At 38.6% G+C, this 26,737-nt stretch overlaps 1 protein-coding gene across 1 annotated transcript; it reads right to left on the reverse strand.

Annotated features, from left to right (window-relative positions):
- Positions 1-2,699: 2,699 nt before the first annotated feature.
- On the reverse strand, positions 2,700-26,578 carry GPR180 (G protein-coupled receptor 180). Its single transcript, XM_032678371.1, has 9 exons — positions 26,376-26,578; positions 23,718-23,876; positions 20,481-20,675; positions 17,988-18,168; positions 17,734-17,783; positions 14,123-14,280; positions 7,644-7,835; positions 7,213-7,290; positions 2,700-5,550 (listed from the first exon to the last, which is right to left on the reverse strand). The coding sequence occupies exons 1-9, from the start codon at positions 26,524-26,526 to the stop codon at positions 5,392-5,394; spliced, it is 1,323 nt and encodes a 440-aa protein (XP_032534262.1). The 5' UTR covers positions 26,527-26,578; the 3' UTR covers positions 2,700-5,391.
- Positions 26,579-26,737: the final 159 nt, after the last annotated feature.

Consider the following 26,737-nt stretch of genomic DNA (forward strand, 5'->3'; position numbering starts at 1 on the left):
TTATGTAAATTTTGATCTCTTCTTAACAACTCCAGTGTTCATTTTATAAAATTTGATTTGAAAATAATGCCATTGTTTCAGAAGAGGCTGGAAGGGTGAGAAACTAAGTAAAAAAAAGTATCCACTCTAATAAGGCGCACATAAAGTCTTTAAGCTGTAACTACTGTATTAAAGGAGAGATTCCTCAGATTGCTCATTTTTGGTTTCCATTAATCAATTTTTTTTGGGGAGTTGTTGTTGCAGCAGCAGCAAAAGCCAAACTCACCAGCCTGGGCAAACTCCCCGGCACTTGACCGCAAGGCGAGACAGATCCTCGCCATCCTACCACAGACTCCCAAAGTCATACATCTCAGCAGATTAACAAGCCGATAGATAAAAGCAGCCTTCCAGTGTACCCGCTGCTGGAAACCTTTGCTCTTTGGGTTGCAGATGTTCGGATTAAGTCTCTCCCTACCCACAGGCAGACCTTGTGAAAAGCTGTGTGACCTCCTTGGTTGCCTTCTACAGCAGTGCTCTCAGCTATTGAAAAAACTGACGCCCACTCAAGTCGTGGCTGTTTTCACGGTTTTCTTCCCTCAAAAATACTTTCTCAAACTAGAGGCTGCTCATGACACCCCCTGGCTCCTTTTTAAGGCTGCAAAGGCACAAATGACCACGTTCAATTTAGAATACTTTAAATCAGCCAAACAGTTTTCCTTTTGCTGGAACTCCCCTGCCCCAATGACACACTTCTGTTGTACGACAGCTGTGGAGGACAGGGGTCAGTCCAATCCTTAGCATGCAAAATGCAGCAGAAAACATATGGAATAGAGAGATGGAGAAATTACAAGGCCTTCAATGTGCTTTTCTACCCCATCCCCAGCAGTGCTAGCACTCATCAAAGCCTGATGACCTGGTTTAGCGAGCTAAAACCACTGAGAACTAAATTGTTTTTTCTTTGACTGCTGCTAAAGGTTGAATTTTGTACCAGTTTAACTCCTCAACTCCTCACTCAAACTGCTGGGTGACAGCCAGTGTCAGTTCCATGGAAGCGAGAGCAATGTGCAGCCAGGGGAACAGGGACACTGTTTTTTTTGACAGTTAACAGTTAGCCCAAATTAGCTGCGATGTCAAACCACACCCTCAGGTCTCTGATGGCTAGGGAGACTAAAGAGATGGTAGAGAGGGCAAAGGAGAGACAGGAAAAGCGCGAAATCAAAACAGGCCAAGGATAAAGAGAATACACATACTAGATGCAAAGTAGGGGCTGGACTGTGAGTGTTGATCGTGGGAACAGATGGAGAGATACAGAGAGAAATGACACCCATTACACTCAAAATCAAATGTATGAGAGAGGGGGAGAGGGGAGGGTAGAGACAGAGCGCAGTGGGAGACACAGAATTTGCAAGGCAGGAAATAGATTTGCAGAAAAAAATGATTTTTCTTAAACTGGAATCGGATTCACTGGAAAATCACAGCCCAGTTGGATCTAACTGTAGTTAGAAAAGAAGGACCCTTTGAAGAACAGTTTAATACCTTCTCTTTTAATGTTTGACATTCACAAGGATCACCTGCTCTTTGTAAATTGCATAGTCACACAAAAAGTTAAAAGGTACAGCGTAACATCCGCCTTGGCCAGCCCAAAAAACATTCATTCTATCAATTAGAGGCAGAACATTGCAAAGAATAAACTAGAGCCAAATCAAATAAAACGTTCTTCCAGTTCTGTAGAGGACTGAGATGCAAACAAAAACATTTTGATACTTGCATGGCTTTCCACTGGCATAAGAACCAGAAAGAAATATTCATTAAAAGAAATATTCTGGCTATAAATGTTTGTCGTGTGTGGGAGGTCTTAATATTGTAATATGTATTAGAAACCTGATATTTTTCCAATCAAGCCTTTCCACTTCCATTTACATATATTTAATTGTAAATATTCATTTTCCTACCTGAAGCACTTTAAATAAATATACAATAAACACCATCTATGCAGAACAGGAGCAAGTAGCTTAGGTGACTTGTGATGAGCCCTAGAACTGCACAAGCCTCCACATCACTGGGCGGGAGCAATGCAGGATGATGTCTCCTCACAGCTTGTGGGGGGTCTTGTAGACCAAGTTGGTGATCTCACCCTCATGTCTCCTAAACTGGGATCCTCCCTCCCACCCAACAAATCATAACTGACGCAAACTGACATCTGTGCCAGCAGAAGAAGTGATGGCTGGCCAGGCAATGCCCTCTTGCACATAGAAGCGGATTTCTTCAGAGCACAACCAACTTCAGAATGTCAATACACATTCACCTTTTCTGAGCACCAAAATGTGTGGGCAATAGAATTAGCAGACACTGTATGCCCAACTGTATTTAAAACAGAACCGCACAATGCACAGAAATTCTCAAGACGTCGTCCTTTGACCTCAACTTGACAGCGCTGCTCATCATGGCCAGCAACAGAAGTGCTGCCTTCAGAGGGACCCTGCTCCAGCCTCTTGTAGTGGTAAGGTGGTGGGGAGCCTGGAGCTGGTGTAGCTCTCCCTGAGAATTCCCCAGGTATTCCAGCAGCTTTCAGTGGGCCCAAACCTGCACCACGTACACAGTGGGGCTACAGCTGTACCAGAGGAGTGCTTCTGTCCACTGCTGTCACCTAACGCAGAGCTGACACAGGTGTACCAAAAAGTCCCAGTTTGTGACAGAAAACGGATTTTTTTTTTTTTTTGGTGACAGAAAGCACATTTTAGAAGAAAAGCTTTCAAGTCAGGATGTGTGGATTGAAGAAAACTGAAAGTTGGCTGGAAGCTATTTTTTCAAGATGAGGTTATGAAACCAGATTGATAGAATGGGTAACAGCGTGGATAAGCACAAAAACCCCATGGTCTTATCAGCTGGTCTCACAGCAGATGCAAGTTAGAAAGAAGAGAGAGGCTTTCACATACCTGAACCACTCTTCTGGCATGATCCAGAGGCAGTAAGCTACAATCTAGAGTACAAGTAAGTATGTACCTGTAAGTTTGTCACTAGTCATACCTGAAGACTCTCGCCACTGAATTAACTGATGTCTTGAATATCACTGCAGTTATGATGATGTACTGCTACAGTACACAATAGTTATTTAACAACATAAGGTTGGTGAGCGTTGGTTTTTAAAGACTGCTAATAGATCTGGGCAGAAATGCATGTCCTTTGTACCACTTACCATGAGAAAGTGATACTTAATTCCTAGTTACACTAATAGCAAAATTCAAATTTATTTTCAAATAACTGAATTCAATGCCAAGCTAAGAAGATAATGCTACCTCTTGACTTATGGGGCAATCTGGGCAAGATTTAAGAGACAACACCTTATGTTTCTTACTTACACTAATTAATTATGAATTGTTGTAGGGTATATTTATAAGGAGAAATTAAGGTAAATGGTTTCATAATACTGACTAACTGAAGTCAGAGGAACTACAGGAAGTAAGAAAGTACTTCTGGAGAATAAAACAAATGGAGTGCCTCTTCTGAAAGTCACACAGAGGTTTTTCTGCATAGATTAAAACTTTTATCATGATGGATCACAAACTGTAAAGCAGTACTTCTGTCTATCAGAAAATTCTATTTTATGTGTGAATTTCAAGTCTTATACACGAAGACAGATAGAACTCTTCTGCTTGCGTTACTGGAGACTTATCAAAAACAGGATGCTTTTTTCTTGAGAAGATGAAAAGTACAGAGATAAGCAGGGAAATAAAGACTGAAGTTTTAACCAATAATATTTTTGTGTGGTTATCAGAGGAATGTAATAATTAATCTTTTAATCATTCTGAAGATTGTGTGAAATCATAATATCTCATCTTTTCCAGCCTCAACCTGCCATTCTTGATCTGAATTACAAACAATAAGAAAGGAGATGATTTAATGAGCAACTTTGTCATGTTGCCATTTTGCCTTAGTCAAAGGCAAATGTCTAGTTTTCCCTCTAAACTAAAATGGAACAGACTTATGTTTCAACTATGCTCACAACTAGGGCAAACATGAATGGAAAAGTTAGGGCTATTTTAAAGCTAGAACCTGTGGTTTCACAGAGACATAATTAAATACACACCATTAAGAAAAAGCAAACACTCATTTACTAGAAAATAAAATCCATTTTGTGAAGAAATACACGTGTATGAAGTCTAAAATTTGACAAATATTAACTAAATAGAAAAAAAGAATTCACTCACAATGGCAATAGGTATGTTCTTATTATGAAGGAAAAAATGTCAGCATGATTTAATCATACTCAATAAATAGGCACTTCAATAAAGTATATATTTACACTGGTTTTCTGAATGCTAGGGCATCACAAAGTAGTATGGCTTTATTACAATGGATGGAAGATGGCAACTACTTAGAACCCAGTGCCAACATGGATTATAACAAATCCAGTGAGTATTTTGTTTTTCAATTATTCATAGAAAATTTAATCCTGATTAAGTATCCTTGGGCAGGAATTCATGGGTAGTTGATGACTGAAACCAACATTTATTTGAAATGCTTCTGTTAATTTAATCTGTGTATATGGCTTAATTATGATTGAATCCTCAATGTAACAGAAATGAATTATATCAGGATTAAAATTCTAGTACCACATCACCCATTCCATTTTCTTTGCCTTTTTTTTTTCTTTAAAAGATGCAAGCCTGCTGTTTTAATTACCTTTATGTTGCTATGTCTTCTAAGCCTCAAAAACTGTTTAAACCTGCATTACTGGATGAAATTTTTGGTTACATTGATTTAAAAAAAAAAAAGGCAGATATAAACCCTATTTATATTCCCATTAGAATTTTAACCAGTATGAACATTAGTTGCAAAAAAGGCTTTTCTTTTACACCAATAATAAAGGAAAGTTTCTTGCAGTCAGTTGTGAACATTTTACATGTGTTTTCTAGAGGATTCTCCCTCTTTTGTTTCCCCATCTTTTATGCTGATACATAAAATGCATTTTCTCTAAAGCATGAAAATAAAAAAAAACCTTGTACTCATCGTTATGCATCACACCAATTTCACAACCGGCCTATTTCAAACTTGTTTGAGCATGCAGATGTTTTAAGAACTGCATTTTGTAAGACCTTCAAACCTAGTATTGATACAAAGTATGGGCATTTTTGGTGTCTGTGAACGGAAAAGATTCATTGTACTCTTCTGTGATACAGCTCAGCACCAGATGTTACCAATAAACAATATTTATAAAACTATTAAAATTACAGATTTTTACACTCCCCAACACTTTTAATAGATTAATCTAGCAACCTTGTCAGACCAAAGGTCTGATATTATCACTCAGTTTTCCAGTGAAACCAATGTATCACACACATGTGACAAAAATACCTGTATATTTAAGTCATTATTGCACATTTATAACATAATGTATTCTTCCTAAACACCTCAGAAGTGATGTCGAGTTTTATGTCCGGAGGATACTGTTAGTGGCAATGTCACTGATGACAGTGAAGATACCTCCCAATATAGACTATGAGATAGAAAAAGTCTGTAGAGGATAACCATGGAGATGCACTGACAGAGGATAACACCTACGGTAATAATCTAGAGACAAAAAAAGAGAGAAAAAGAAAAGGTGAAAAAAAAACCTCTCACCAAACAACGCACAATAAATTTCTATCAGCATACTGTGCGAGTGTTTAAACCTGTTAATACTGCTGCAGTTACAAAAGATTTGAACATGCACCTCAAGTCCAGGATTCAGACTCTCACACCTGGGTGTTTTTAAATCAGCAGATAGCCCTGGGCAAGTCACATAACCCTTCTGGCAGTCTCTGTTCTGGGGAATTTCAGACTTGCAATTCACCACCCATGCAGTTTCACAAGCAGAGGTGATGTTTAGATATTCTATTCTTACAACAAACAGAGTGGGGAAAAAACCCCCAAGAAAGCCTGAAAACACTTTGTACTAGCACAATCATGGAGCTTTGAGGATAGTGATTTATCAATCTCACTTAGCAAGACCTCTATTCAGTTCAAGTCTCTTCATCAGTAAAAGCAGTGCACGGCAGTATTTATTAAATGCATTAATGTTTCTGAGGGAAAAAAAAAGTCTTCAGTTTATGTAGAGAGAGTCTTTTAAAATACATGTTTTTATTAAGTAATTAGGGTATTTATTGATTGTGCATTTGTGTATTGTATTGAAGTGCATTTAAAGAAGCAAACACAGCTAAATTATCATAGTGTAGGAACTGCAGCTGCACACGATTGTTAAACTTGCTCAAATGCAAGAGCAGAGCAATTGTACTCTCCCTTCAGTAAGCTCAAAATAGTGCAAAAACATTCATTTCCTGATCCTACCTCTAGAGATCGTCCTCCTGTCCTCAGGAGGTTTTCATCAAGCAACAACAAAAAGTCTCTTCATTAGTAACTCTAGAGGAGTAATTTTTTTCTGCATAGTTTTTTTTTTTTGTAAATTAAATGTAGTATTTAATTTACTACATATTTTTAGTGGAACCTTTTTCTTTCCCTTACATATCCTTTACACAAATAAAAGCTCAATTTCTGAATATATTTGCATACAAATGCACAGATGGTTATAAGCATAAAGAAAAGAAGCAAACTCTACCCTGGAATGAGGTAGTCAATCACCTGAGAATAGCAGTGCACTTCATCTGAACATGGCAAGCTCCACACATGTAGTTCCCTAATTCTCAATATGTTTAAGCAACTGAGAAACCCAGAGAGTCTACCTTTGTTTTTAACTGTTTAGAGCTTACAAACCAAACAACATATTTACATAGACTTCTTGATCTAAAGAATGCAGTTCAGCTACAGGTTCCCTGACCTATTTAGCCACATAAAGCTTTTACAGGAGGAAGACTAAAAAGCAAAAACCAAAAAAAAAAAATCCTCTGATTTATCTTTCTAATACCTTTGTAAAAAGAATCCTCAAGGTGTTTTTAATTAAAAGTAAACAAGCAAACAATAAAACAAAACACCCCCTCCACATTTTCCTTTGACTTAATAATCTCCCCTTTTCCCTCCCTTAACCTAGAAATGATTACCCTTAGATGATTCAAACCCTGTATGCCTTTGTAAAATATGACTCATATTAGCATCAATGAGAGTTGTGTGACTAAGACTTTTCAAGTTGCTTTGGGGTCATAAGATTAACAGCCTAAGAGCATGAGTTTGCTAACAAACACTAAACATGAAGAACAACTAGTATTCAAATTCCATCTCTTTTATCTTGCCTGTACATACCTTTTCTCTTTGATATTCTCTGAATATTACAGCAATGGTTGCAAGACATGGGTGGCACAAAAACCAGAGAATGCAGGCCTGAAAAAGAAGATGAGTATAAGTTGTAAAATGACTACATGCCAGTTTAGAAGAAAGAGATGACAGTTACAGGAACTACATTTACATTTCTATTTTATGAACCCATTGTTTAATTTTCAATCAACAGAATGAAAACCACACAATGAAAGGTGGGATTTCTGTTTCAGAAAGCTCTATACTCCTTGTCAAGTTAAAATGACTACTCAGAGTATGATGACAGAGTGCAATGTAATCAAATCAGACACTTGAACATTAACTGTCTTATGGAGAAAAAGAGTTTAGTGCTTCAGTCAACTGCATGCCACAATTATATTTATAGAAGAAGAGATCAGTTTCCCTGATGTAACCCGTACTTTGGCAAAGGTGATGTAGAACTCCCTTTTCAGCGTGCTTCTCTCCACTGTGATAATCTGGTAAAGACCAGCAGCCAGTGACAAAGCCAGACAAATTCTGAGGCCAATAAGCAGCCCGCTTGCTAAACCATGGTGTGAGTGGTAGCTGTGGTGATTTGTATCTTCAAACTGCTCCCAAATTAACAAAAAGCTCTGGAAAAGAATGACAGCAAAGTAAACTTAGAGTAAACAAGGTTACACTAAATTTTAAATAACCTTCCCATCACAGATTAAGTTATCTGGTCATGCTCCACTCTGCTTGTTAGAGACAGTCATGCTACATACCAAAAAACTCCCCAGCCTGAACTGCTTTTTGGTATAACCTATTACTCCAGCTGTAACTGGCAGGAACAGTCTCACTTCTTGAATTCTGTAACTTTTAGAAAGTTCGACAAGTTAAAGTTTCCTGTAATTTGGATAGAAGCAATGTGGCACCTTAGAAGAAGATCTGGCATAATCACCTCGTTAAACACTCGGCCTACTCTGCAGGAAGACCACTGAAATGATTTCACAGAGCTACAGGGAGGTGTCTCCTTCCACTTGTGATCCACAACCTGTAAAGCTTGTTTCAAAGGCAGGCGACTACGCCTTTTCTTTCAAAATCCTAACAGGATTCACTTTTCTTTTCAAAGATGGGGAAGTAAGAGGGTGGTGCTGCTGCCCCTTTTATACAATAGCCTAAAGGTTCAAGCATTCACCCAGGTTGAACTTGGATCTCCCACAATTCCTTTCTTTGCCTAAAGGATATCCAATTCACATCTCCCACCTCCTTGGAGAGTGCCGCAACTGCCAGGCTATAGGCTGTTCTTGGGTGGGCCACTCTCCACCCCTTCTATTGAAGCTGTGCCATTGTGGAGAAAAGAATTCAACATCAGCTAGGTCAGAAACTGTGAGCGAGCCTGGCTCTGCAAGCAACTGGCTCAGAAACCTGCTAGGGTCTAGGAGAGGGAGTGTCACAGGTTCCAAATGCTGTTCTACCATCTGGACAGCACTCTAGCCAAAAGATAACTACACAAAAGATAGTAATCCTCCTTAACTCCCAGTGTTGTATCCATTTACTGCAGAATCCAATTTTGTAGGAGCACTCTGAGAAAGAATATTGATATTCTCCAAGGAAAAACAGACTAACAAGTGCCTAGTTTCTGAATCTTAGTTGGGAAGAAGGCAGGCGCCTACTCGCATAAAAAAAGGTGTCTTGCTGAAGAACACCTTTTTAAGACTTTAGGAATGCTAACATTATAAATTAGAATACACATAAAGCTGAGACTCTCACAGCATTATGTAGCAGCTGAATGGTATTTTAAAACTTGAATATACACTGGAATCCAGTCTACCTACTGCACACATCTAACTTGCACTGAGGCTTCAGGTGCCTAATAAAGCAGGCTTTCTGAAGAAAGGTAGGCAAATTTGATTTATGAGTGAAGTAGCTCTCAAGGCCTTCAGAAGCAGACATTGTATGGCTCAATTTAGAAATATAAATTAGTCAGATTCCTTTCTCAACACATTCAAAGGTTTTCTCACTACATTAACTACATAAAGACAAAAAGGTTACTGATATTAAATTTTTAAAAAGCGTGTAATCCACCTGTGCCCTTCAAAAGTGGATGTCCTTGAGCCTCATCAGTCAAGTATTAGAATAATTATCACTTAGAATATCCTCAGAGGTACTCTCATGCTTTCCCCCTCCCTTACCTAGGCCATGACACAGCAAGCACAGCTGCTGTTGTTTCAGTCACTCCTCAACTACCTGGATGAAAAATAGAAGAAGGATGGAAGAGGGACAGATGTAAAGTGTGCACATCTTCAACACAGCTGATTACTAGTAACCAATCTGACCAATAGGCTTCAAATCTTCCCACCATAATGCTCGAAATAGAGTAACTTCAAGCAAACATCTTCAAATGATCAAATTACTTGACTGAGAATTCTGTCAAGGACTAAGACTGAAATAAGACTACATTGCTCCCCAATCCCTGAGATACAGCACAGTGTCTGCTAACATTGTGTCTATAGCACTAGTTTTGGCATGAAATTGATGAATTCCTATCACAGAAGTTATTTCAGTCCAGTTAGAACATGTTCAGACAACAAACAAGAGTTCTACCAGTTACAGAATCACTGCAGTCTTGTAAGCATTTTGCCTTTTGATATTTACACTTGAGAACTGCCAAGTATTTAACTTCCCTGGACTGTACATATTCTCCTTAAGAAAATAAAAAAACCCTTAACCTACGTATAGAATCTTCCTGTCTCAAGCAACCATCTGGGGGGAAATCATATTGACTGATGGAGATGGAACTGTGATACTGCTCTAAGAAGAAACTTTAAGCTATCCCTGGGATCTACCTAACCTTAAAAACGAGAGCTCACAAAGGTCTATATTTTCCTTAATATACACCAATAGTAACAGCAATGAAGGAAGCCACTTTCATGAGAAGATGACAAAGAGCTGGAGTAAAGGAATTATGAGAACAAAGCCCAAATCCTCATAGGAAAATAGTGTCTGACAGCAGAGTATGCTCTGGACTAGTCCTTTAGAGAGTATAAACAACACAACATCAGTTGATCAAAGGCTGTGTATGGTGACGGCAATGTAAGATCACAGAAGTCCAGCTTCCTTTAGCTTCATTAGATTATTCCAAAATAGGCAGAAGGCAGAGGCATTAGAGGTAGAGATGGAACTGTCAGTGCAACACAGTGTAAACTTGGACAACGTGAATCTGTCATTGCTCTTGCTATGAGCCAGGACTATTCTCACTTGCCAGGATCCTATAAAAGAGAAATCTGTGCTATGGAGTGTTTCTAGGTAAAAATGGATTAGGCAGTCTGTTCTCAATGAAGGAAGGGCTTTCATACACTAGCGTGATCCTGAAGTAAAAATCTCTTTAGTTGAGAAAATTAAAAAAAATAATTGAAATTTAGTTAAGAAATTAAGGTCAATAAGCCCTGAAGTCCCTCACCTTGATCACAGCAAGGCAACTATCAACTCAGCTGCAATATAAGGAACAAGCTGAAAAACACCCAGACACCAACCTGCTGAAGTAGATATCGTAGACATATTTTTTGTTGGCAGTGAGCGGAACTGTGTTTGAGCTCTGAGAAGAAATCAGGGGGCACAATTCTAATTGTTATCCAGAAGAACAACTGTGCTTAGGCTGTAGGCAAAAGAACTGGATAAGACAGGTAGCTAAAGAGCTGACTCACACCAGCTACATCTGACATTAAAGCCACAACTGCTTCCTCATAAGGTGAAAGAGAATGATCATCTCCTTGTTTATATAATACATTATTCAGAATGCCTGACTTCACCTGCACATAATCCTGACCTATCTTGGTTCACAGTGGACACCAACCACTGTCCAGTACTGACCTTCCTCTTCAAATACTAGAAGAGTGATGGCCATGGACATCATCCTGATTTTCCAGATATACAAGCTGAACCTCCACATCCATACGATGAAGAACCAGACACTCTTCCTTTTTGTCATGAGGAAACAATTATGGTAGAACTCCTCCTTCCTTTTGCTACGCCAACACCGACTGTATGACAAGCCAAGATAACATATCAATCTCCAGCAAAGGCAGGTTCTCATGGGACAGATCATTGCTCAGAGACAAGGGGGAAGCAAAATGGAGATTAAAACTAGCAGCAAAGCAAAGTGGATTAACTAGCTGTTTTTAACTATATTTAGTACTCGGGTATCTGATGTCATGCAATGCCAGTACAATAAAAAAAAATTTAGAGCTAAGGTCAGAGGTAGAGCTCATTCTGAGCACACCTTTAGGGTGTACCTAAGAACCCCTGTGAAGCGTGGCATCTAATGCAGTAAGGTTCTATGTCATTCTGGTCAGGTTCAGAGCAATCAACTATCTTTCTAGAACCATTACCTCCTCTCTGATCAGCCCTGAAAGCTGAAACTACTCAGGCCTATGTGACATGAAGGGCCTGCCATCAGTGAAGCTCTGAACAAGGTTTGTGCCCCAGCAGCATGGTGAAATCTTTAATGAATGAATGAATGCACAGCAGCCTGGGAATCTTGTGTTCTGCGGCTCAAATAAAGAACAAGTTAAGGCAAAGGGAGATGCTGAATGGCAGACTTGTCCCTCCTTCCTTGCAGCCGCAACGAGCACAACAGATTCGCTACTAGGAGGCTGTGTCCACCTTACACTGATGGTAGCCTGTAAACATAGCCTGGGAAATTACTAGTGCTTCTGAAAGAATAAAAATTAAAAATTCATAGCATCAGTACAAAGAGAAGAAAAAATCCTGAAATTTGGCTGAGTAATTTGAACTAGTAGCAGGCAAATAGGATCAGACAGTTTGCCAGTCAAAACCGCAGTTAGGCTGAAGAATAACATGTTTTCCCAGGCTGTCCACTTGCTTGACTTCCCTAAAGATGAGATGAGGACAGGCACAGTAGAACATCAATAAATCTAACAGGGTGCAATCTCTATCTGCTGCATTAAGGTAATGCACATGGTTTCCAGCAGCATTCACAACAAGTCCTCAGAACATCTCTGATTATCCACATAAGTCTCTCCAAACTCTGGCATAGGAGGAAGATGGCTCTCCCATAAGAATCTCTGGGAAATATCAGAACAGGAAAGAGGTTATTCTAGGCTTTTAGTTATTAAAAGTGCCCACTGATTGATTACAGCAGGCCAAACTCTTGTGTCAATCTAGACAGACCAGTGAACAACTGACTAATCCAGACACTAAAGTCTTAAGATCACCACCTTTGATAGAGGTGATAGTCTAAATCCTGCTCCTCGGAGCTCAACAGCTTCTCTTTGTATTAAGGAGAACAAATCTGGCAGAACTTGTATTTTACATGTACTGAACCATGAGATGGAAAATATCCTATCCAGAAGGGACAGGGATACTCTTAGTGTCAGGGAACTTTTGCTGGAGACAGTGGACACTGAGATAGGGGTGCAAAACCACCCAGGCAGTGACATATTCTGATATCCACACTCTGTTCCTACAAAACTTCTGCCAAACCTAACATTCCCAATGTTACCAGGAGGAGATGTGGTAGAGCTATGCCTTATGGTGAAAAGTAAGATAGCCAACTTTGTGCTAATGCTCCAGTGCTGCTCCAAGAGTCAACACAAATGTGTAATGGGTCAGCCTTGGGGGAAACAGCATATATGTATGATATCTGCCCCAATTTTTACCATAAGTAACAAACAAAAAGAGATTAAGCTGATTATACTAAGTGTCCTTTCTATGTCTAGTAACAGGAAACAACAACAAAAACTTTCCAGTCTCAAGTGGCAGAGTACTAACACACCCATATACAAGCACAAGTGCAGAGGCATTAATAAAATTAAATACTTTAGAAGTCTCCTTTACTACCAGTATGTAAAATTTCTGGTGCTAGATGGGTGTCAAAGTAAGGTGGAACGAACCTATCTTTAAAGTTCAACAGTCCCATTGACCTTAATAGCCTTTGGTTTATATTCTTAATTAGCACGAAATGTCAGCTCCCAGCTACTCTTAATGTTTTAGCAGTCCACTGATTTAGTTTGGAAGCCACACTAATTACAGATACTACACAAATGGCACAAAATCTTCAGTATAATCTCTTCCTCATTACTGTCTCCAGTTTCTCCCTGCTCTTCTCTTTCTCAATGGCTTTCAGATTCTCTTGTCTTTATTATGTGATTTAAAAAAATTTGTTTACAAAAGGCACCACCAGGGTTGAAATCTCCATTATAATTTACTTTTAAGTTACTGGTTTACTTGACTTTCTAATTTATACTAATGGAAAATATTTGAATGAAATTATGTGTCAGACCATTTGTATATTTGCAAGACCAATCCTGCTCATGAACCTTTCAAGATTTCCCTTATACTGATTGAAAGGACCATTAGACATTCTATTTCAGTGGTTCCAAAAGAAAAGCACTGAGGATTTTTATTTTTTGGTGACAGAGAGGCTTTCTTACATCAGCTTTCCTTGTCTTTCTGCTCATGCTACTGGTTGTCACCCCCCATAATACAGTTCACAATGCCTCAGTTGTACTGATTACAACTATTTATAGGACCACATTACACATCAGATCAGTAAAATGACTGTGCTGAAATATCTTTTTTCTTTTTTCCTCGTCTAGATCATTCCACTGATCTGGTTCACAGTATAATGCTACAAACAATTGGCACAAACAGCAGCTTGGAAACCTGTGGGAACTTCTTAAGTGGTTTTACTGCTGAACAAAAACATACTGTGGAGCTACACCTTAAATTGTTAAAGTAAAGAGAAGGTGGTGTTACCTATTAGACATACTGGGTGCACATTATGCTGTGGGCTTTTTTCCAGTCTTGATACTCCCTCCTTCATAGAATTAAAATATTGAAATTATTTGGTTCACAGTTCTGTCATACCTAATAGCAGCTGTATATTTCAGAATAAGAATGAATACAAAATACAAACCTGTGTAACAACAACTACTACAGCAATGCCAGTAGACGTTGGACTGGAATCCCACTGAAGAGGTCTGCCGTGAGATTTCTTCATTCTGCCTATTGTCCAACCCATACATAGACTCAATAATAAATACAGCATTTGTATCTGTGAGACTATGTCACACACTATTGAAAACAAAAGAAAAATGAATAGAGTCACAATAAAAATAAAGTTCTTTTTCCTAGAGCAAAGAGGAACTTTCTGTATACACACAAAGGATGGACGCTTACGCCTCTGTATTGCCTTTAGTCATAATTCTGATGACAGTTTGACTAGCTGAGGCTGCTTTGCCACAAAATGTGGATTTTTGTGGAGTTTCCAGTTACCAAACAGATCACTATCAGCTTTCCTCCAGTTATGCTGCAGTTCTGTAAGAACATGGGCACAGTGCCACAACCTTCCAAATCCCACTCCTGTGTCAAAGTAGTCTGGGCTCAGGAGTCCATCTACATAAACAGACTTATAAATGCTAAAGAACTAAAATCATATGTATGTTAATCATACTGCAAATATGAAACATGATGAAATGAACTCCTTTCCTCGCTCTGAAGAACTTATGTTCAAAAATCAGATAGTTTCATTGTACTTTAATTGTACTTTGTCTTAAGGATGTAGTAGCTTGCAAAAGAAAGCACAAATATTTAGGACAAATTCCACTCTGAAACACTTAAAGGGGAAAATATAATGAAAAGCCCTAACACAAATTTCATTTAGAGCAACAACTTGCCTGTATTTCATTTTATTAAATGCAAAGCACCTTCGCTTCATTTTGCTATGTCCATTTTTACCTCTGTTTGGGAACAATTAACACATACTCCATAAAGTTACATTCTTAATCAGTGTCTCAAACCTGTGTTTGAAGCTGTATGAAACTGTATCTGAATAAAGAAAACTTCAAGCTAGAATATATTAAAGCCTTCAGTTGTTAGCCTCACTGTAGTACTACTGACAGTAGAAAAACCTAAAGATTTCCTTCTGGGTGATTGGTAGCTTTAGTCTTTGATTGAAACTTACCAAACCATTTACAAGGTGGTGTTGGGATCTGACTCATTTTACTGGCACAGAATAGACATACAAAAATTATTGATTCTTACACTATGTAAATTGTAAATTCGGTTCAGAAACTAGAGATGGGGCTCTACACACAACGATGCTTTCTGTTTTGTTTAATTAATATTTTAGTTCAATTGAATTTGTTCCTTATTTGTAATTTTCACTTAGACTAGCAGGTACAAGAGTAGTATTTCTGTCACAAAAAAAGCATAGTTCTATTTTTATACAACTGGACTGTATTAAAAAAGATAAATGTACTTCCACATTTACTAAAAATACTGGCACAGAAAATGCTGCCACTGTACAGAGATTAATATGGATACAAGGGATACAATGAAGATCAGCTGCAATATTTCCCTGACATTCAGCAACACTATCAAGATACGGATATAAAACAGACTTCAACATGTAATTCCTGGATATGTTTGGTATTCTCACAGTTTAAACACTTAATGCTTCTTAATGTATTCAGCCACCTTTGCTGTTTAAGATGTATCAAGAGCTTCTAGTAAATACAAACTTGATCATTCTTTAATAAAATGAATGAGCACTGATTTGGGCAAAATCATCATGGAATTATTTTCTCTCTCACTAGAAAAAGAAATGACTGAACAAATCTGGATGTACTAGGAAGCATTTTATTTTCTGTCACTCCTTAAGATAACCTGCCTTATGAGTTATAGCCCGACATCATCTTTCAATCGCATCTTGAATATATATATTGCTCTGCTTCAGTGTGGCAACAATTCAAGTGGATTCACAGACAAAATTGTGTAAGACAAAAATTCAGTATCGGCTTTAATCTTTGACACCTCATACACCTTGCTTGAAAGTAACAAGCATGAAAAAAATTTAAAAAATTACAATAATCCCATGATATCCAGTGTTAGTGTAAAGTCATATGTTACTGAGCTGGTTCCATAACTGTCCAGTTTCATCACAATCAATCTTTTTTGGCTATTCAACAGGCATAATAATAGTCTTTGACTTTTCACATTTCATTCTTACCAAAAGAAGACCACTATTTGCAATGGTTCTGAATGCCAGCATTATTTCTGTCATTTATGTGATTTGCTTAGGCAATAAATTAGACTGAGGATCATACACGGTAAAGACTAAATCATATTAGAAAAAGAATAGTATCTGAACAGGCTTTTAAAAAGCCATTCTGGCTCCGCTGCAGTTAATAGAAATTTTAACATTTATTTTTAACTCTGATTTCTGTTGTGATACAGGAAACATGGTAGCACCTTCAAACTATACTACTTCCCATCAGCTATTCTTCTGAACTGTAACTGCCACTGAAGCTTCCCCCCTTTCTATCACTTCTGCCCTTTTACTGTTTTGGAAACCACAAACCTTAAAGACAGTAGGAATGGAAAACTTTCTTAAGTGAATTTTAGAAATTCAGTTATTGATTCAAAAATATTGTTTAGTTCATTATAATCTTTGCTTTAGCCAAATAAAAGTGGGCTCTTCACTACAACACATACACAGAAAATCTAACATGTAGCTATCCTCTCTGAAGTTCTGGCTGGATAGTTAACACTGGGGAGGAATCATCCCTACCTCCATATTCTCCATTTAATTTCATTTCATGAGATGAGAGGCAAAGTTTATTAATACTGTTGCTGGAGAGGCTGCAAAGAGCTGCTAACTCAAATGGTTAAAACAAGAAAGAGGCAGTTACTGTGGTACCAAGTGCCATCAAGAGGCTGTTAATTCCAACTGCAGGCTTCTGAACGAACTCTACAAAGGGAAATATTTTTCCATATAGGCTGTTACTCGCCAACACTATCTCACGATCAAAGTACTACTTTCTTTGGGTGCATCAAGTCAATCAAAAGGCAATGCATTTGCTTAGAAAGAATCCCCAATGCTTCAAGTGTGAGCTGCAGGAAAAAACGCCAAACTACCCAACAACGTTTAATACTGAAGAAACCAACGGGAATAAGTTAGTGTATTTTGGAAAGGGATATTATAGGAATTTAGTTCCAGTGAGGACTCAGAATATCTATACAGCGAAGAAAAATGCTTTTTTAGCACCAAATCTTTACACAAGTGTTTTTGCATCATGCTAATCATGTAACTCATGCTGTAAAGCACTTTTTCATTATAATAATTGTTAATTTGTTAGTGAAATGACACACTCGATAAAATTTGACTAAGTTTCCTAAACAGTTTGCCTCTCTAAATAATGCAAACTCCATAAAACCTTTCCATGTACTGAAACATTTCCTCATGATAGGCATGTATTTCAGTGTTTGTATGAAGGAATCTTGAGATAAGAAAATCCTTTGAAAAATCCTAAACATCCCAGTTGTACAACTTCAAATACAGTTATTGTAAACATCTGAAAACCAAAGCTTTTTCTTTTGGAAAAGCAAAGCAATTTTTAGTATTTTATATTAGAAATCCACTGATATGGTCCAAGATCATAATACAGTCTAAAAACAGCATTTGCTAATGTATTATGCAGATTCATGTGTAGGAATATGCAAGAAACAGTAGACAAGCATACTCACATTCTGCCAGACTTCCCATAAAAGGAGCTCCTATGCCATCTTTAGAATAACTGATAAAAGAATAAAAAGGTTGTATTTTTAAGTGGATGTGTCTTAAATGCATGTTCTCTCTTAAAAGTACATTTAGGCAATGACGCAGTTCAAAGGTCAGTCCTATGTTTTGTCACAATCATCACAGGCAAGACTATGTACTGATCTTTACAACACATTGTTCTTCAAGTCTAAAGACTGAAAGCAAAAATGAGCAAAGATACCTTGAAAAATGCAGGTAGTTGGCAAAAGCTGAACCAGCCTGCAACAGTAATGCAATTGTCAACACCTTTAACACAGCATGCATAGGTCCACGCTTCTTAATTGTCTGCCATAGGGATTGTGCATATATGCAAGCAGTTATGAAGTATGCTAGGACAAGCAGGAAAAAGAATTCATGTAATCCTGTGAAAAAGAAGAAATACAGCTTAGTTTTTCTAAAGAAACATTTATACCAGCAGAAAACAACTAAACCAAAATAGATGGGTTTTTTATATATATAATCATTGGATAACACTTAGCAACTATCATCCAAAAGCGGCAGTACAGTTAAAATGTCTAAATCCTAGTCAATTTTATCCAAGACAGTTGGTGTCTTTTTTACAGAGAGCTGATTATTGTTTGATCTGACAAAGTATTTTTTATTCAACAATACCTTTTATGAGCGTAGGAAAGGTTTGCAGCAATTACGGAAATAGGATAAAGTGGAATACAGTTTCTTGATACACAGAAGATAATTGTAGCCCCTTTAAACAGTCAGAAATACACTTATTAAAGGACTCAATTTTAGCTCTTTTGTTTGTTTCCATTTGTAAAGGCACAATCTGAGATAAAGGAAACCCAGAACAGACTTCTATTTAATCTTTTTAACCACTGGGTGTCACTCTTCCTCTGCATAAAGTAGTTCAAGAAGCACAGCTGACTAAGCCCCAAAAGTTTTAGATAAAGAAAAATAATACAAATAATAGAAAACAATAACTAGTCCTTAGCGAGAATTTTTTTGCACTAATCTAAAAAAAAATTCCCAAAGTTTTTTAGATTATTTAAAAAATCGAAGTCCTCTAATTTTCAGTCTAGCAGTCGCCTGGTAAAATGCTTCCCTTACGATCTGGATCCTGGAAATCTTTTTTATTGTCCACAAGCTTTGCAATCCATCATGAGCTCCCAAAGGATCAAAGCCAGTGAGCTACAGGCAGAAACAGGTAAATAAACATTCCTCACAGAAAACTTCTGTTTTCCTTCTCCAACCTTCCTTGAAACTTAGTGGTGCCCACAGAATCAGATTCTAAAAAATGGTTTTTTTCCAGCAGCAAAATAAGTCTGCTAAAAACTTTCAACCAGTTCCACCCAGAGATTGGGAAGAGCAATACACATATAATGTATACACATTTGTATATGTGTATACACATTTCAATATAATGTATATACATACATATATATGTATATATTTAATATAATATATACATATTTCAATATCTACGCTGAAACACATTAGAACTGGATGAGTTCTAAATAGTTGCTTGCATTATAATTTCTATGGCTAAAGTGAAACATTTTGGACACACATACAGTGAAATGTGAGAAAAGAACACAACTTCATAAAGACTCTTAAAAAATTCAGGGCCACTCTGCTTCTCTTGTACACCAATAAAAAAGCATGATTTATGAATGACAAAAATACGTGGTTTAGATCAAATCACTTTTTCTTTCTTTTGAGAATAATTAAATTAACTTAGAATTCACTTCTGAACACCAAATTCATCAAATAAAAACTGCCAACTAGGTTTATAGAATAAGAAATTAAAGAGAGAGGTTAAGTCCAATTATAAGCCTTGAAAAACAGATGATTAACGTGCTACTATCTTACAGATTCTGCTAAATGTTTCCATGAATATTTTCTTCCTTTCAAAAAGGGAGCTCCCTTTCATTCCCTCTATATCCTCTTGAGACCAAAAATGACAGCAGGGCATCTGATTCTGAGCATAGCAATCCGGCTCTTTCTGGGTATGTAGGTTCTATCTGTATAAGAAGGCAGACTAAGCCTATAGAGCCCTTCTCTCACAACAGACCCAGGTCAGTGACACATTGATGAGGCCTCCCAGAGCACTGATGCTACACACTGCAACAAAGCATTAGGGTGGATTATCCAAAGCATAAAATTTTATCTTTATCTGCTGTCTCAAGTAACTTCAAGTAATTTTTCTGTGGACATGTAAGGATATAAAATTGCATTTCTTAAATAAAACAAAATCAGGACTGACAAATCTAATCTACAGCCTGTGACTAAGACAGGAAAATCTAAACATTGAACTGGAATTGTACTGCCAAAATGTTTTATCGTGCATGTACTCGTGTTGAACAGAATCAAGTTTCATACAGCTGTTACATTAATTCATTAAAATCAGGGATTAAATTCACATTGAAGTAGAAGATTAGAATTTCGAGATGGTAAAAATACCGACCAGCAAAGATGTTAACACTAACTTTCCTTGTGCATACATACTTCCATTTAGGTAAGTTTTGGAAAGCCAGTCTCGAGAAAGTAAAGGATTTTTCTGTACTGATAGAAAATGAAGTTTACTCTCCACAAGAATGCAGAATATGAAATATAAGAGACTCTGCTATCCATTCCCCATACTCTTCCAAGCATAGTAAGTACTGATTTGAGTGATCAGATCCTTAACTTACAAATCTAATTTTAAGAAAAAAAATCTTACCCGATTCCCCTGCGCTAAAGTGATCTAATGGATTCCCTTCTGCATCTGGGTTTAGTAAGATCATTTCAAACTGAATATCCTCGGATTCAGAATAATTCTCCTCGCAGGTAAACTTGTCTACATAAAACACATACCATGTTTCCGGATAAGGAATCTGGGACACTGTCAGATTTTGCTCTGTGTGGTTCACAGTCACTTTGGAAGAAAACAAAGAAACAAAAGTACATACTTGATTAGTTTGCTTTTATGAGACTCATCTTTGAATGAAGATAAAACTTAAATCCACAACATCATGTACAAGTTATAAACTACATACAATAGAAAACAATCTTGAAAGCTAGCCACAACACCAGAGACCAGACCTCCAGTTTCATCTTTTGTTTCAAACAGGTGCAGGCAAGGGTTGGTGAGAGTACATACTGCATTCCACCTCTCAGCTTTTAGCTTTGCTGGGAGGGCTCTCTTCTGCCAGAAGTCAGTAACTGCAAACTGTGTGTCCTATGCTTAGCAAACTTTCACCCTCCAGAACAGTACTGACAGGATTAGCTATTCTGTACTGCCCAACAGATACTTCTGCAGCATGAAACGTACCTTTGTGAAATTTACTCTACTCTGTTTTCAAAGAGATTTAGAGCACCAGACAGGAACACCTGCATGTGAGCTCTGCAAACAACAGCATGCATGTTTTAAAGGTGCAAGGCAGCATATTTCACAGCACCTTCCCCAAATTGTAATATACTAAATTTCAACTGACAGTTAAGGGATGAAACCATTGTCAAATAAAACCGTGTATTTCAATCAGATTACATTTAAAAGCAACTGTGTAAGAGAGTGATGTTTCATCTGCTCATTGGTCTTGCCACTATTTTTCGTAAAAGCAACAGTTAAGGAAGCACAATCTTTCCAAAACAAACTCTTGACGCAGATGAAACCTGTGGCTCTTTATGTTTGGGTGAAACTGCAAGAATTGTAAGTACTGTTACATTGATTACCAAACTGGAGTGCTAATCAGCACAACCATAAATGAAAGTCATCTCTGTAGGAGAAATAACAATATCATGGCTGGACTGTAGATTAATTCACCTTAATAATTTAGGACAACAATGGCTAGGGATGAAGAAAGATAAAAACTTCATCAAAACCCCTACAAACCAAGTTTTTTTTATGAAAGGCTTTTCTAAATGAAAAAGCCACAAACATACACACAAAACAATCCTCTAACAAACTCATTTTCCCTAAATATTTTGTAGACAAAATTTCTAATTTGAAGCCTACCTGTGAAAAACATTTATGTAATTCAAATAAACCTGTTTCAATTACAAGAAGTTATTTTCTGTTTTCTGAAGGTATGAACCGATCAACACTGGAATCCAGGAAGAATCATTCTCTTTGTTTCTTTGCAACAAGTATCATGAAGTACAAGCCTGGACAACACACAAACCAGGATTTCATGTGGTGCTTAATCCAAATGAAAGGCAAACAGTGGCTGACAGGAGTGGCTTTACTTTCCATTTCAGCTCTCAGCTGAGTTCTGACACCGTGTTACTTGCGTCGAGACTAAGGATCACACAGAGTGTGTTTAAGCAGTTTTCCATCAAATCTGCAAGCTAACTTAGAGGAAATGAAGTAAGATAAAACAAATACGTAATCGATTTTGCCCAACTTCAGCAAACAGATCCAACTCACCCTGTGGTCATACAACTCCTAAATACAGCAGAAGACAGCGAGTGCACTGCTGGGACAGTGAGGAATGATGGACCAACTGCTAGTTATTTTAGCAGCATTTCTGTGCGGCTCTCATCAAGTGTAAGGAAACTACACCCTTAGAAGTGACATCTGTATAAGATTTCATTATGACAATGTTATAGGAGATCAATCTGTTACTCTAGGGATTCTGGCTGCACAGAGGAAACGTATTTAAAAGAGGAGCTGTAGTCACTTAAGACATATCTGAATGAAGTTTCTAATATTAATTTAATTTCTTATAGGAATATTTATGCTTTAATTAAGTTTGGTACTATTATGATTAACAAATGGTGCAGAAATTATTATTTCAGTCTGTTTGTCTTCTAGTCACATAACTCAATGCTTCAGTGTTTTACTGTTCTTTCACATTTAGGTGGGTACTTGTTAAGCTTTGTCCTGATTAGCTCATCTTCGATACTGTATTAAAAATTTGCTAACATGTTTTGTATATCAAAGCATGACAGGTTTGTGCTATCAGGAAAATATAATTTTATTTTTGTTTTCTCAGCTTTGAAAATGCCATTTCCATGGAACTGGAGAACAGAAGCCTCCTGACAAATGAGAAATGTTCCTTTGTAAATGAGAGACAAAAGGACAATCTAGATATTGTATACTGGTATAATTCTCAGCTGAAATATTAAAAACATTTGAATGTGAGATTCAGTGATGAATATTAAATTACAAAATTAAGGGGTGAAAGAATATTGAGTTATAACAGAGTCAAGTTATAAAGGAAGGCAACATAATGCAGATTAATTTTTGCAGAAAAGAAAAACTTATTATGAGGTAGTTTAAGAGAAGGTTTGCAGGTACAAAATTACCCTTTTACTTTGTACTTGGGATACATACTCCAACCTTACGAGCATTCACTTCAGAAGTTTAGGGGTAACTGCAGCAGATTCCAGCAGTTTGCCTCTAGTTTTTTTTCAGTCCACTGCAATAAAAGTTACAATTCAAACAGTATATTTGACTGTCCCAAACATTTAGATTCTCAAGTTCTTCAGTTTCATAGGAAAATGGTCTTCTCTGTAAATTCTTTCATATACTCACGACAATCTTTTTTACGAGAAAATTTGAGATTAAAAAACCAAAGAGACAGACTTCTATTCCAAGCACAGTTAAAGAAAAAATCTCTGTACTGAATGACTAAATGAAAACTTCAGCCAAACGCATACCCTTTCTGAGTTGCAAACAAGTTAGAGCATGAGGCTAAAACTGGTCATAAAGTTTGGCTGTTCGCATTAAATTCATTATTTGTCGAGGATTTAGTTTTCCAGTAGTATAGTAAATCACAGCTTGAAAACAAAGTCTTCTGAAGTGATGCAAAAAAAGTAATTTTATTTCCTTGTAGTTTTTTTTAATTGCAGAAGGTCAAAGTCCTGGTAGATGCAAAAATTCACTGAAATGAATATTCTAAACATATAGATAACTCAACAGGGTTCTAAATACACCTGTAATTTAATTTATAGGGGGGAAAATGTAGCAACTTACTTGTCAGCTGAGCTTTAGAGAACTTCCCTGTACAGCTGTGATCCTGGATATTATTCTGCAGCTTCTGCCATTCCTGTGCTTGAAAGAGGTGGAGTCTAGCTGCTTTTGTCACAGCTACTGCCACATTCTTGATTCTGACACACAGAACAGCATGATCACCTTGATATTGAAAAAATAAAATCAACTACTCTGCCTTGGTGTCAGTTACAAGCAAATGGTGTGGCACAGATTTTTTATAAGTAGCCACACTACAGCTTCACCTAATTTCTTAAATTTTTACCACTACTTCCTAATATTTATGGACTTTCAGGAACAATTTCTATACATCTCATTAACAAAACACCACATGCAAGATTCCCTGTGACGGTACTTAAACAAACCTTCAACATAACCCAAATGTCCTTAACCTTCTCTACTACAAAAGCCTTGCTTTGCCTCCCCTTCCCGCTCATTTTTTTTTTTAAACAGACTTCCAGATACCTTTTTCTTTTTCCTTCCTCCCACCCCAAATTTTATTTTCTCAGGTTAAAGACAGTGCCTCAGTAGCCTCAATAACTGGTTCAAAGTCTAGTATTTTATGACCTTTGTGGCATGACTACAAGCATTGTGGAGTAGCTCTTAAGACAGCTTAAGAGAAATACCAGAAGAACTTATGTAAATGGACTTTCATGGGATGGATGGATTAGAGCTAAAATACTTAATTGCAGAGATGACAGATGTCAAATTGATACAAAGAAAATCAAACTTCAAAAGTGTTCTCTAATGTGTCAGTCTACGTACAGAATCACAGAATGGCAGAATGGCCTGGGTTAGAAGGGACTTAAAAGATGATTTAGTTTCTATTTCCCCTGCCACAGAAAGGGGCACTTTCCACTAGACAAGGTTGCTCAAAGCCTCATCCAACCTGGCCTTAAACATTTCAGGGATGGGGCATCCACAACTTCTCTGGACAACCTGTTCCAGTGCCTCACCACCCTCACAGTAAAGATTTTTTCCCTAATGTCTAATCTAAACCTACTCTCTTTCAGTTTGAAACCACCACTCCTTCTCCTGTCACTATAGACTGCACCTTGACACACAGAAATATTTCAGTCATTTTAGAACCAGCTCATTTGGCACAATTTATCTTGTCTGAGTAATTCTACAATCCTCAAATTTATTTTGATAAATTCTTTCATATATTTCCATAGACTTCTAACATAAGAGTATCCTAAATTAAAAGGCAGAATTTAATGCAGAAGAAAAATCAATTGGTACTGCAAGAGCACAAACTCCATTCAAGTTTAAGCAAGCTTTGAATGTTTATCTGTAAGAGTAATCTTCTTTCCCCCTAACCTTGGCATCAGCTAGATTTGAGTCAACAGACTAGTACTACCTTCAGATAAGGATGGTTTGCTGTTCACAGCCAGCTGCAAGACAGTGGTCCTGCAATAAAACCTCAGATAAGGTGACCTCCTGGTATCTGTAAAACGTTGTATGAACTACAGTTTGCCTAAGATTTTGAACTATTTTAAAAAAAGCTTCATGTTGGTATTCATGCAGAAAGAGGAGTATTTCTAAGCAAATATGCAACATCAATTTACAGAATTATATCTGAACACTTACACTTACACCACTCATCTTTAATCTTAACAGTCTTTCCTCAGATTTAAGCAGTGCACTTTTTTTTCCTTTAGATCTATTTAGAGCACTACTACAATTATCTGCTAGGACAGTGATAATTAACTGCTTTCAAGTCACAAGCTATCTCCACCCCATCTATCGTCTCTCATTCAGTGCTGGAAGGTCACACTCCAACTCCGTTTGGCTTACGTCATGTTTTCCTTCGTCCCATTTGATTTTCAAGCATTCTGCAAAACTCTTGCTGCCGTGAGGCTCAATGGGAAAGAAAACAGCCTAAGCTACTGAAATGCTGAGCATCCAGGAAAAGCATGCTGATCGTACATGGCACTCATCATGCTTTCGTACACTTCCTTCTGCAGAGTAAAACTTCTGTACCAAGGAGAGCAGTTTCCAGCCTTCTGCAGGGGCCATTCCAACAGAATCCCAGCCTGCTGCTAGGCCTCTTAGCTAAGAGTCAGGAATTGTTACTAACAAGGAGTCAGTAACAGAGGAAAGAAAAGCCATTGGGAATAACCAGGTGCGACTTTACATCCTGACGCGTGGTGACACCAGGAGCACCCGGCGATGGGGCACAGCCACCTGCAGCGTTGGCATCGCTGCGGGTCGGCGGGGTCCCGGGAAGAAAGGAGGGATGCGTGTCACAGCTAAAACGCCTCTGCTCTCCCGGACACTGGGACGGGAGTGCCCACCCCAGGCTGCGGGACACGAGGGGACGCGCGACGCTTCTCCATCCGTCACAAAGAGCGCGGGGCTGCTCCCAACTCTCGCTTCCAGCGCTTCGGGACAGCCCCGTCACGCTCCGGACGGGTTCCGCTGCTGGCCGAGCTGCCCAGAACAGCGGATGGGACCAGCTGAGCATCCCGGCGGAGAGAGTGCAGGAAGGAGGGAGGGAAGGAGGGGGAGCTGCGGGGCTGACCCCGTTCCCCGCCCCGCGGCTTCCCCGGGAGCCGCCGCTCTCCCCGCTCCTCACCCCCCCGCAGCCGCGTCCCGGGACGGCGCAGCCGCTCTCCCGCTCCCCGACCTCGGGGCACCCACCGTGGAACTGGAAGCGCGCCACGGGCCGCCACGGCTCGAGGCGGGCGGCGGCGCTGGCGAAGCCGCCGCGGAGCGTCTTGCCCATGGCGGGGCCCCAACAGCAGCAGCCGGCGGCGGCGGCGCAGAGCAGCCACAGCAGCCGCCGCCGCATCCCCGGGATCGGGATGGGGATCGGGACCCGCCGGACACCGCGATCCTCCTGCCCCTCCCGCCCCTCCCCCTCCCCGCTCTACCCCACCGGGTCACGTGACGCCCCCCGGGCTGGCGCGAGCGAGAGGGCGGGAGCGCAGAGAGAACCAATGAGGGGACGTGCCCGCCCCTGGGGGCGTGACCGGGAGGCTAGGCCCCGCCCCTGCCGCAAC

Source organism: Chiroxiphia lanceolata, chromosome 2 (assembly GCF_009829145.1).
Source record: "Chiroxiphia lanceolata isolate bChiLan1 chromosome 2, bChiLan1.pri, whole genome shotgun sequence".
Taxonomy (NCBI): domain Eukaryota; kingdom Metazoa; phylum Chordata; class Aves; order Passeriformes; family Pipridae; genus Chiroxiphia; species Chiroxiphia lanceolata.